General features: G+C 46.3%; 1 protein-coding gene across 1 annotated transcript; it reads right to left on the reverse strand.

The window, feature by feature from the left end:
* Nucleotides 1-1,499: 1,499 nt before the first annotated feature.
* TMEM38A (transmembrane protein 38A) lies at nucleotides 1,500-9,642 on the reverse strand. The gene is made up of 6 exons (XM_051810433.1): nucleotides 9,392-9,642; nucleotides 7,122-7,278; nucleotides 5,074-5,258; nucleotides 4,453-4,540; nucleotides 4,236-4,353; nucleotides 1,500-3,532 (listed from the first exon to the last, which is right to left on the reverse strand). Exons 1-6 carry the CDS (start codon nucleotides 9,513-9,515, stop codon nucleotides 3,308-3,310), a joined length of 897 nt encoding a protein of 298 aa, XP_051666393.1. The 5' UTR covers nucleotides 9,516-9,642; the 3' UTR covers nucleotides 1,500-3,307.
* Nucleotides 9,643-13,159: the final 3,517 nt, after the last annotated feature.

A 13,159-nucleotide genomic window follows, 5' to 3' on the forward strand; every position in this document is an offset into this window, starting at 1 on the left:
AGGATTAAACCTGCTGCTAAATTTAGCTGTGTCTCCCTGGAGTCAGTATCTGAAGTTATCAGATCAGGACATCTCCCGGGGGAATGACGTGTGGCCCCTGGAAGTTTAAGCCCTGGCAGCTCCTCTCCTCTCCTCCCTGGGCTGCAGCAGAGCTGGGAACATTCTGTGGAGTGGGGATTCCTCAAAGGACATGGACCTGCTCTCATCAGCCTGTTCATTTACAGATCCTGAGCGAAATGATGACACTGAACTGGATGTCACAGCAGACCAGAATTGTTAAAGCACCTGAAATGTTCTAATCCCCTTTTTTAGTTTAGTTTTGCTTTTTTTTTTTTAATAGGCATTAGGCTTGCACTGACCTTCTTTCCCACTGGTTGGGTCATGCAAACACTTTAAACCCTTCATTCCAAAGCAACTTAACACTCCCAACTGCTCTGATGAATTAAGGAGTGTTAATAAACATTTTAAATTATTAAATCTGGGAGGAGACAAGTGAAACCCTTCAGAAAACAAATGACCTTTTGCAGATCCTCATTTAGTGCACCAGGTCGATTGACTGTCTTGTTTTCCTCATCACCTCCATCTCTGTGGCCTGGAAACAAGTTACTTCATCTCTCTAGGAAATGCCCAGCTCTATTTTCAGGCTGTTTGGAGCAGAGTCCCAAAGGAGAAAATGTGTGTACAGGTCCAGTGGGACTTCCCAGAAGTGCAGGAGCAGCCCTGTGTCCCTGTGGTTATTGGAAGGTCCATCTCTGCTCCTGTCTGGAATTGTACCCGACTGCCAGTGCTGAGCCAGGGAAATTCCAGCCAGGTCCCATCTCCCTCACCAGGAAAGGCTTCACTAAATGGACCTTGTGACTCCTCTTTATGGCACTTATCTTCTCAATACTCCCCCCATTCCTGTTGGGTACTCTGAAGGTGTTCAGAGCTCAAATTTTAACGTCCCTTGGAATATTTCTCGTGGTTGGAAGCTGTGATCTGACTCAGTCCAAAAGACTCTGAAGGGCAAGGACTCTTAGAGAGTCTCTGCACTTAGAGAGCAGAGCAGCAGTCAACAGGAGCCACACTAAATATTCACATTCATGCAGAGCATTTTGATTTTTTCAGTTTTAAATACTGAAACTCCATATAAATATGCTGGAATGGGGGAGGGGTCTGTATATGTGTGTGTATATTTAGCAGTCCCAGGTGAGTGCTCTCCTCCCTCTTATAATGACCAAAGGAAAGATAGACAGCAGGTACAAATGCCAAAGGAATCAGTTTCCTTATTTCTTTCCCTGAAATCTCAGCAAGTCTGGTTTGAGGCAACACTACAAACACCTTTTCCCATGTTATTTCCATTTATAACATGCTCAGGCACAGCTGCAGGACATAAAGTCTGATCTCTCTCTTCAGAATGATTCTGTCATCGGGTCAAGGAGACTCAAAGTAGCTCAAGGAGCTTCTGTTTGGCTCCTGGGGCTGGGGAGGGAAAAAAGAAACACACGGATTTCCTCGAGTGCCACCGGACAATCAGAGTCACTTCACAATTTTTATTTGTTGATGGCTTCTATAAAACATAATTCCCCTTGGCTCAGACATCTCATAAAACATTTAGTGTCTCGTGCATGCTTGTGGTACAGCAGGTTTCAGTAGAGCAGCATCTGCAGAGCCAGCCAGTGGAGCTGTCAGGCAGAATTCCTGTTTTCTACTGCAGGGGAGGGGGACTCACAAAATTAAGGCACTGTCAAACCCCAAACCCACAAACCATTTGTCCTTCCAGACTGGCTTTCCTCTGATTGTGTATATATATATATTTATTTTTAATTAACCATCAGTTGCAATTGTGAACAGGCACACACACACACACAAACAAAACCCCACTTTCCTTAAATCCTCCTGTTTCTATTCCCAGTTGGGAGGTGCCAGCAGCAACATCAGTGCTGGGGATGGGAAATGCTGCTCAACTGGGAGCCCAGTGCTTCATCCCCACGTGTGCCATCCTCACCATGGTGATTCCAGCCCTTGGATTATGCCACTTTTAAGGACAAAATCAGTTATAAGAACACCTTAAAACTACTGTAAAAGCCAGTATTCACTAAGCAGAACATGAATGAGCTGACAGACTCCTCCTGAGCCATGCAAGGCATTGATTCTCCACTCACTGGGCACAAGCTGCATTCACAGACCAGTGGTTTGGCCCAAAGGGACCTACAAGGGGCAATCAGTATTTTCAGCTGGTGTGTTTTTAATCAGTCCTTTAAAGAAGTTTTAATGAGCTGGTGTGAAATCCACTGCTTCAGCCTTTCTATCTTAATTCAAGGATGTAGGAAACATTCCTTCCTGCATCCAGGGAGTGTCCAGGCTGCCCTTTAGGATCACTGCTACAAGAACAAACCAGCACGTGGCTGTGGGCTTAAGACCCGAATTAGAAGTTCCAACCCTCTATATAAAGATGCAACATTAAAAAAGCCAGATTCAGGTCCATGATTGAGGTGCCCTGGCAATTATAAATAAATAGTAATAAATACTTACACACACACACTCTTCTTGTATCCCACAGGATTACAAACAAACCAGACCATGCTTCTCCCCTGGTTAAATAGGATCAGGTTTGAAGTGGGACACACAGTTTAGGGTAGTGACAGTACCAACACATGGCACTGGGAGCACTTCACAGCTTCAGAGCTCTTGCAAACACAGACTTTAAGCAAGTGACTGTCCATTAGAATCAGAGGGAACTGAGGTGAGAGGAACAGAGTTTGGCTCAGGCAAAGTCCTCATTGCATTTAAAATGTCACATTACTTGGAGATATGGCACATGTGGGAGCAAGGAAAAATCAGATCAGGCTCATAAGAGACCATTTAATTTCCTCAAGTATTAAATCTGATTTCCACACTGACTGTGTCTTAACAGTTTGTTGTTTTGGCAGACACCAGAAAGGTCAATGAAAACTCAAAGGAACTTATGAGTTGCAGGAGCACAAACCATTCCCTCCATTCATAAACAAACACAGTGAGAATATTTTTACATCAATTGAAAATGCTGCATCAAAATTGCTGACAGCTTGGGAACTGGCACCCACTTTATCACCCTGGCACAAAACCTACAAATCCCTGAATGTATGATCAGACTAGAGAGGCAGAGACCAAGCAGCAAGCACAGAGAGCAAAACTGAAATTCAGGAACCCGCCTGGCAGTGTCCTGGCTTCCACCTCTCCTCTGGAGCCTGAGGGAGAACGACTGGAGCACAAAGGAAGTCACGGGTGGCTTTGAGACTCAGCTCCAGAAGGATTTTCTTGGCCTGTTTTCTGCGTCGTTGCTTTTTTATTCAGCTTTTTTCGCCTTCCTTTTCCTTGTGCCTTCATTGAGCTCCTCTTTCGACTTTGCAGGAGGAGGAGGAGGCGGGTGGGAAACCTCATGGGAGGCCCCGTGGTGGTCGTGGTGGTGGCCTGGGTGCCCACTGGAGGCAGAGCCAAAGAGCACGGGGCAGACGAGGTTTTCCAGCGGAGCGAAGGGGGAGGCGTGCGAGTGAGTGGCCGTCATGAAAACCTGCCAGGCACCAGGGAAAACCTGGGGGTTAAAGATCACCCACCCCAGCCAGGGAATACTGACCAGCTGGGACATTCCACTGACCCCAGCTAAAGTCCCCACTGCTCCATGACTCGAGGCACAAGGGTCTTCTATCCCCCTGCCTGTATTATGGACAATTTAGCCTCGAATGCCCTGAGCAGACCCTTCCAGGGATGTACAGCCAGGGCTGTGACCTACCTGCCTGCATCTTTAGGCACCTTCTAAAAGTTACACTCCACAGACTGTGAAGATAAAGTGCAGACTGTTCACAGTATTTTCTGCATGTACACATACAAACTGATGTAAAGAACTGAAACTACCTTAATTTCACCTGGAGATGGTGAGAGGGAAAAGGGAAAAAACTGCAAACAAACAAAACCCAACAAACTACATAAGAGTGTTTTCCCATTTGATTTCTGTCATCAGACTGTGGGTTGTTTACCACTGCCTTCTCTCTTGGAAGACTGTATCATCTTCAAGAGTGAACTGAAATAGTCAAACCAAGAAACACGAGGATATTTTACAGCCCCACCTGTATGATGGAGAATTTAGCCTTGAATGCCCCAAGCAGATTCCTCCTGGGATGTACAGCCTGTAAGTGGCTCAGGAATACCCTCAAGTTTAGGTCTGTACCCATTCTCTGGTTCTGTAATTTGCAGCATCAAACCTGCTGTGACCTTACCTTGCAAACAATCATGAACATGGTGAAAAAGAAGATGAGGTTGGCTTCAGAGATGGGGAGCCAGTGAGTCTGCTGCAGGGTGAAGAGGACTGTGCCATACAGACTGGCCTTTGTAGGGCTAAAGGAGAAAGAAGGAAGGTTTTCTGGGAGGTTTGCATCCAGCCCTGAATGGTTCTTTACATTTCCCCCTTGCTCTGACCAAGAATTGCCTACTTACAAGGACATGTGAAGAATTTCATTTGTTTCTGGCTTCCAGACCCCACGCAGCAGTTGCTCAAAGTTAGACATCAATGCCACACCAGAACCTGTGACACAGGAAAACCTGTCAAACAGCTGGAACTGCCACACCAGAGAGCTCTGCTGTCTGCTCTGGATCCTCAAGGGAGAAGGACAACCCAGGGGGGCAAAGGGTTCATGACACTCTCCCCAAATTTAAAAGTTAGCCTAAAACAACAGAGCAGGGCAAATGCTTTCTGGAATCTCCAGAAGTGTTTCCTGATGCAGGGAAAGGGCATTTCCCTCTTCCATCAGCTGATGCTCAAGTGCTTGCTCCAAATAAAAGCTAAAAGAAAACTGCCTGGGCTGTTTCAACACTGACAAGTAGAACACAGGAGAAGGAATGGAGAATTCCTAAATGACTCCAGCCCTTCATGCCCCCCTGGAAGCTGGATGATGACTCAGCTCTGCGAGCAGCAATAAATGCACTGTGGGCAGCCCGAGTGACCCAGCCGAGCACGTCCAGCCTGCTGCTCGCTCTGAGCTTCCCTCCCAGCCTCTCCCAGCCCTGCCCAGGAGTTTGGATCCCTCCCTGCTGCCTCTGGGCTCTCTCCCGTGTCACCTTTGACCCAGCCCGTGGCCATCATGACGAACCACCCGTGGTGGTAGAGGTGGTGAGCGTGGTGCACCCCGGCCGCGATCTTGCGCACTCGGACCACCTCCTTCATGGCCACGAAGACGAGCTTCACGGGCAGGAAGCTCACACACTTGTAGAAGAGGTTCATGGGGCAGAAGAATATCAAATACCTGCGGAAAAAACACCAAGAGTTCAAGGAGCTGTTGGTTTGTCCCGATCTGGGACGTGCAGGGAGGAGCAGTGTGGCATCAGCCTGAGTTATGTCAGGTGGGAGTGAAGGGGAAGAAAGAAAAAACATTCTTAATTTCCCAGCTGATTCTATAAAAAAAGGAAAAGTGTTCTTAATTTCCCAGCTGATTCTATAAAAAAGGAAAAAAATGTTCTTAACTTCCCAGCTGATCCTATAAAAAAAGAAAAAAATGATCTTAATTTCCCAGCGGATTCTATGAAAAGGAAAAAATATTCTTAATTTCATAGCTGATTCTATAAAAAAGGAAAAAATATTCTTAATTTCATAGCTGATTCTATAAAAAAGGAAAAAAATGTTCTTAATTTCCCAGCTGATTCTATAAAAAAAGAAAAAAATGTTCTTAATTTCCCAGCGGATTCTATAAAAAAAGAAAAAAATGATCTTAATTTCATAGCTGATTCTATAAAAAAGGAAAAAATATTCTTAATTTCATAGCTGATTCTATAAAAAAGGAAAAATATTCTTAATTTCATAGCTGATTCTATAAAAAAGGAAAAAAATTATCTTAATTTCATAGCTGATTCTATAAAAAAGGAAAAAAATTATCTTAATTTCATAGCTGATTCTATAAAAAAGGAAAAAATATTCTTAATTTCATAGCTGATTCTATAAAAAAGGAAAAAAATATTCTTAATTTCATAGCTGATTCTATAAAAAAAAAGAATCAAAGATTCTTAATTTCCCAGATGATCGTAAAAAAAAAAAAAAGGAAGGAAAGATTCTTAATTTCATGGCTGATTCTAGAAAAAAGGAAAAAATATTCTTAATTTCATAGTTGATTCTATAAAAAAACGGAATCAAAGATTCTTAATTTCCCAGCTGATTGTAAAAAAATAAAAAAAAATAAAAAAAAATTCTTAATTTCCTGGTTGATTCTACAAAAAAGGAAGAAATATTCTTAATTTCATAGCTGATTGTATAAAAAAAGAAAGAACGATTCTGAATTACATAACTGATTCTATAAAAAAGGAAAGAAAGATTCTGAATTTCATAGCTGGTTCTGTGAAAAAAGAAAAATTATTTATTTCATAGCTGATTCTATAGGAAACCAGTGTGGAACAAAGCCTCTCTACAGCAACAATTAATTGAGTTGATATTAAATGGATTCAGGGAACTCCCACTACTGGTACTATTCTGTTTTGAATAAAAAACCAACCATTTTAACTCAGAATCTTTTCAAATTTTACATCTTGTATGGTCCAGAGGCATCAGAAGCTACATATACTGAAATTATAGTACAGACAGAGAACAGATATCCTCTTTTGCAGAAGATTGCCTGAAAGAATATCTTTCTTTTTATTTTCTTAAGCACAGAAAACCTGGTAGCTGAGGGATTCACCCCAAGGCTTCTGTGTGTGAACATTTCACTCATGTTTCCTAACAATGTTCATTCTGGCATGCAAAGGCACACATAAGCCGTGCACCCTGAGGAAATCAAAGGTTAATTTGTGCACATTTCACTATCACAATGAATAAAATGCCCCCAAATCTTCAGGGAGGGCCACTCCTCTCTATGGAGTATCAGCTGTGGTTTGGCCCTGGCTCAGCAGCAGCTGCTATGAATAGAAGTGCCCAGCCCTTGGCCTGGCCCCAGCCCAGATAATCACAGCATTAGGCAACTGGGCAGGGAAACTGGGAGCTGGAGCCAGGAACGCAAAAGACTCAAAGTCTACCTCACCCCACCTCCCCTGACCCCAGTTAATCCAAGCAGGATCACAAACAGAACATCTCCCTGTTCTGGGGGAGGGAGGGCTGTTCACAGGGGGAAGGGGAAGGGACTCACCAAACTGCCGTGGCCAGGATGACACTGGAGTTGTTGCTGAAGTACCCAAGGGGTGCCTCTCCAAGCAGCAGAGCAGCCAGGATGTAGCTCCCGAAGCAGTGGAGCATCGCGCAGAGCCAGGAGGCAAAAGGGCTCTTCCGGGACATCTCCACGGCTCCTGGGAAGCAAGTTGGAAATCACAGAGTCATCCAGGTTGGAAGAGACCATCAAGATCATAGAATTAGAGAATCAGCTGGGTTGGAAAGGACCTTCAAGATCAAGTCCAACCCTTGAGATCGTCCGGTCCGACCTTCAGTGAGAAGATGAGTCCAGCAAATAAGCAGAAGCTTCAAGACCCGCTAAGAAAGAGGCTTGAGGGGCGTGTTCTCCCACAAAGTAAGTCAAAGAAAAGTGCTTGTAAAACAAGATGCCAAAGTGTGTGTTCTGTGAAGCCCAAGCAAGTAGCAGAGATTGCCAAGAAATGGTAAATGTGAAGGCCCCCCCTGCAGGCCCCCCCTGAAGGTTTCACATTCATCAGAAGTTTATGAACTGAGAGTTTCTCTCCTTTATGTGCTGCTACTTCCTGCAACCAGAAAGAACATTTCTTCCCTCAAAATCAATGTCTTTTTACAGTCTAAAAATAAAATGCATACTAGTACCATTCTCTTCATCGCTTCAACCTAGGTGCCCTCTAGAATTCATGAACAATCTGTTCAGCTCTTTCATTCATAAGATAACCTGTAAAAATAGAATAGGAATTCTTAATCTTTATTTGAAAGAAGATGTTTTGAGGATTCTTCCCCACTCCTGTGCTAGGCTGGGAATACCCTTTGAAAACACAATGAGATATTAAAAGAGTGTTACTATTTGTTAATACATTGTGGTCTCCTCCCACAACCTTTTTTAAATTCCTGTAGCCATTTTCATCCACCTCTGTACTCCTTCAGGGAAATCTCCCAATAACATCAATCCTGTGAGATTGTTTCATCGCCTTAAACAGCTCCAAAGTCCTTTGTGCAGCATTTCAGAGACAAAACTCTGTTCAGTGAGCCAGGAACAGGCAATCAAGAGAGAGAATGATCAGATGTTGTGTCAAGGCAGCTACCTGGCCCATCTTAAACAGCAGTAAGTGCCAAAGCTGTGAGAGCTCAGGCTCTTCTATCCCCAGGACATTTGAACCAGCTGAAAACAGCGAGACAGCTGCAACAGCCGAGACATGAAACTGGTTCTATAGGAACCTGTGGTTTAGCTTGAGGCTTAAATTTAGTAACACGTGTTTTTCTTTGGCTCCACGAGGCCCTGCTGTCTCCAAGGAGGAAACAGGACGGTTCTGTCCCAACACTGATCTTCGGGAGCTGTGGGATGGAGCACTGCAGGAATCCAGGGAAAAGCACACCCCAGCCTTATCCAGCCCCAGCGGATTCCTGAGCTTGCATACATTTAAAAGGCTATTTTTGTGAGAGCTGCCTGTTAACTGTTCCCTTCAGGACTTAATGCTGGAAGACAGCTGGAAGCGATCAGGCCTTGGAAAACCCAGCAACTTGTTTACAGGGAGTTTAACTAGAACAGAGCGTGGATTGTGCAGCACAAGAGACCACACAAGGGGGGGGGCTTGAAAATCGTACCCAAGCGTGGGGTTGTTTTTTTTTTCACCTCAGTTGCTGGGCAATTACAGCTCAACTGCTCAGAACAGAGCACGAGGAGTGCTCACGGCATCAAAAATACTCAGAGAAAGTGGCCTTTGGAACAGAGTGAGGTGCAGCCGGACTGTGACAAGGCAGAAAGCGAAAGCCAAGGCGCAGATCTATCGATCCGGGCAAGATAAGCCCGAGGGAACAGACAAAGCAAGGTCAGTTGTGGAGCCTGAGAACAGATCAGGGCACGGTCCAGAGGGTGGGAAAATTCCAAGGTTTTCCTTACAGCCTTTTCGTATATAAATACGAGGAAGGCACTGCCAGAAAAATATTCAAGCCCAGGGGCTGCAACGCTCAGTCCCGGGGTAGCAGCAGCAGAGAAGCGACCGAACTTAAAACACCTCGAGGCGCTCGGAATCCAACCGTAAACAAAACGCGAGATTGTTTTCCGACAATCACGAGTCACGGGTCGGCGGGGGGTGGCGGGGGGATGTCCCGCTTTATATTTAGACACAGGTGTCCGAGGCCGCGACAACGCGACACCCCGAGCGCCCGTGAGGGGAGAGCGGGCAGGGGGGAACGGGGCCCGCAGAACGCGGGGTCTGCGCGGGCACAGCGCGTCCCCCCCGTGTCCCCCGGGCCAAGGGCCGCACTCACCGGGCTCGTACTTGAGGTAGAGGACGGAGACGATGAAATAGGCGGTGTCGAAGAGAGGGAAGACGGGCAGGGAGGCGAAGGCGGCCGCCAGCTCCCCGAGGGGCAGCGCGTCCGACAGCTCCATGGCGGCCGGGCCCGGTCACGGCTCCTCGCCAGGCCCCACTCGCTGCCCGGGGCCGGGGCCGCGGGATCTGTGCCCGGTTCGCTCCTCGGGCGCGGAGCCGCCCCGGGCAGCGCAGGCGCCGCCGGTGCCGAGCAGCGCCCGCCCCTTCCCTTTCCCCTCCCGCTGCCCCGGAATTCCGCCAGCGGAGCCGCCGCAGCCATGATCGGGGACCTGCTGCTCTGCGGGTACCGGGGACGGGGAGCGGGGGCGGCTCGGCCGGGTCTGCCCGGCCCGGACGTGCCTGACCATGACCCCGGCCCCTTCCCCGTCTTCTCTTTCCCTTTCCCGTCTCCGTCTCCATCCCCTGTCCCGTTTCCCCCTTCCCTCTCCCCTTCCCCGTCCGCTCTCCCGTCCCCCTTCCCCATCCCTCTTCCCCGTCCACCTTCTCGGTCACTTACCCATTCCCCTTCCCCGTCCCTCTCTCCATTCCCCTTCCCTATCCCTTCTCCACCTCTCCCCTTCCCCATCCCTCTTCCCCGTCCCACCTTCCCATCTCCTCATCCCTGTCACCATCCCCCCATCCCTGCCTCCATCCCCCCATCCCTGCCTCCATCTCCCCATCCCCGTCACCATCTCCCCATCCCCGTCTTGTTTCCATCCCCGACCCCCTCTCCCATCCACCCTCCCGTCCCCCCTTCTCCGTCTCCCCATCTCCCCACCCCCGTCCCCGTTCCCATTCCTGTCCCCCTCCCCATCCCTGTCCCTGTCTCCCACAGGACGCTGCTGGTGAACGCCGGTGCTGTGCTCAACTTCAGGCTGTGAGCGAACACGGGGAGGGCGGGCGGGGAGGGAGGTTTGCTGGGAAGGGGTTCCCCTGCCTCACACGGCCCCCCTTGTACCGCAGGAGGAGGAAGGACACGGAGGGATTCGGAGAGGAGCCGAGGGAACCCACGACCGGTAACCGAGGGGACACGGGAGCGGGGCCGGGGCTGCCTGAACACACAGGGGAACGGGCTTTTCCAAAGGAAACCCTTGGCCAAACCACAATTCCCCCGCTGGTTTTGTTGGATGGGATTTGCTCTCTGGCTGGAATAACCATTTTAGTGATTTTCAACCTGAAAATGTTCCTCTGTGCCATTTTACATACAGGTGTGACAACCCCCCCCCCCCGTGATCCCCAAACAGGGGATTTGAGAAGAAATACCCAAATAAAAAGCACATTTCTTTCAGCATTTTTGCCTGTAGGTGCCTGTACTACAGAAGTAACACTCTGCTCACCACCTGGTTGCCATTTCCATGTAGATACACTTGTGCTGCTCCCTCTGTTTGCTGCTTTAAAAATCACAGGAAGGCTGTGACCTACAACGAGGCTGGTCTTCCCTTTTTACATTTATTGAGAACCCTTTTTATCATTTAGTGGTTATTTTGCCACTGAACAAAGCATCCATCATTCACCTAAACCTTCAAGTTTCAGCGTTTTGTGATCTGAACTTTTTGGTGTGTTTTTGATTGTTGGTTTTTTTTTTGTCAGAGTTGCTTGTGCTTTTCAGGCAGCACTGAAAATGTGACTTTTCAGTGTATTGTCAGGTGTTTTTCACATCAAAGGTTTCTTCTCTTGATTTCTAGGTGACAATATCAGAGAGTTCTTGCTGAGTCTCAGGTATTTTCGAATCTTCATTGCCTTGTGGAATATCTTCATGATGTTCTGCATGATTGTGTAAGTAACGTGTCATTTGGTTATAGGAAGTCATATATTGGGATTTTTCTTGCACGTACATTTCTTTTCACATCTCTTTCTCCCCCACTCGATTTTTCCATAATTCTTATTGATTTCACTGGCTTATTTCAATTTTCAAGTATGGGTTGGCCTCAGGTTTTTTGCTGTGTGGGCACCTGCAGTGCATCAAAACCTTCTGTGCCAGCATATGAGTCATTCAGCCACACGTTATGTTGCTTATTGGGGGTTGTCAGATAAAACATCCTTTGGGTCAGCATTTGGGTCTAAATTCTGGCATATTTTTCATTTTTTGGGGGGTGGAAACCCATCAATTAGTCAAGCAGAATCAGCCTTGCACTGGTGTGACTGTGCACTGTTGTAACCCACTTCTCATGTACTTTTTTTCTGTTGCATCCCCCAGGTTATTTGGATCTTGAAAGTCACACACAAACACGTCTGTTACCTCGGAAGAGACTTTTGGCTGGGAACAAACTTTTCTTAAAGATTCCAATGCTTTCAAACTGCAGCCCTGGGCTCGTGGCTTGTCCCCCCCAGCCCATCGTGTGCTGGTCACTCACTGCCGGGGCTTTGAGCCACAACATTCACAGTCAAATTATCTCAAACTTCACTGAAATAGAGAGGACTTCTGTTTTTCTAAGCTCAGAGTGAGGTGCAGGGGAGAGCTGGAGTGTGACTGCAGTTCCCAGTCTTAAACCTCTGCGTTTCCAGACCCATCCTGGGCTGTGTCAGCTCATGTCACCCCTGTCCAGGTTATGTGCAAGTCACACTCCTTGGGTCTCAGTTTTATATAAAGCTGAGCAAAGAGTTCTTGTAACCTCTCACTATTCCATTAGTTTTGTTGGAGAAAAGGAATATTAAAATAAAAAAAAGAGAGAGATTCTCACCTTCCTGCTGTTTTTCCAAAAGAAACACCCCAAAACTTTTAAAAATAATATAATTTTGTTTTCTAAGCAATACATAAGGGATTTTGAAGGGGAAGAATGGCAAAAATAATTCTCTAAGCCGAGTTTAAGGGATAGTTTTGAAATAATCTTGGATTTGGTTGAATAAAGCTGTTCTATTTAAGAGTAAAATATATATACTTGGTGCTGTGTTCATTCTCTTACTGAGGAAACAATTCTGTATTGGTGTGTTTTGAGAAATTGTAACTAGTCTTGTAATAGTGTCTGGATTCTTGTGTTATTTTTATTTTTATTATTTTTATATATTTATTTCTATTTATAGTAAGTTGGCCTCTCTGAGCAGTGCTGAGTATCTTTTAAATCAAACTAAACTATTAGTGGGGCTTCCTCAGCTTCAGTTTCTTTAGCTGCTGTGGAGAATGAGGCCTCATTTAAACGATTCTGAGGCTCAGGTTTCAGGGAATATTTTGAATTTTATCTGGATGCAGTCAGTTAGCAAGTGTTGGGCACCTGCAGCATTTTACTGGAGTCACCCTCTTGTATTAACTGAAGTTTTCACATTAATGAAACATGACAGGGAAAGAGTGTTTGAGGGAAGATGTCTGGCTGTAGTGAAAGTAGAAAAATGTGTGGACAGAACCCTTCAAGTGTGGTCTGAGCTGTCCAGAAATACTAACAATCCTTGGCTAAATTTAAACATGTTCCTCGTCTGTAATTTCTGTATATTTTAACCTTTTTCTGGTTCTTTTGAATGAGCAAAAAAACCCAGTAGTGTCCAAACACAATCCAGTGCTTTATTTAGTTCTTGGAAAACATTTTCTCCCTATTATTCACTAAGCCAAGCGTCCCCTGCAGTGTAAAGGGAAGGGTGGAAGTGGCTTTCCCTGTGTGTGTGTGACCCACTGGAGGCCCCTGAGCTCAGCACCGAGCTTTGGGCTTGGGCAGGGGTTTATTCTTACTTGGAAAAACGGTGTTTCTCTGCAGAACTGACAGTGTTTTCCAAGCAACACTCTGGACACAGGGAA

Source organism: Manacus candei, unplaced genomic scaffold (genome assembly GCF_025592945.1).
Source record: "Manacus candei isolate 608988 ecotype Guabito, Panama unplaced genomic scaffold, ASM2559294v1 h1tg000078l, whole genome shotgun sequence".
In the NCBI taxonomy this organism is placed as follows: Eukaryota; Metazoa; Chordata; class Aves; order Passeriformes; family Pipridae; genus Manacus; species Manacus candei.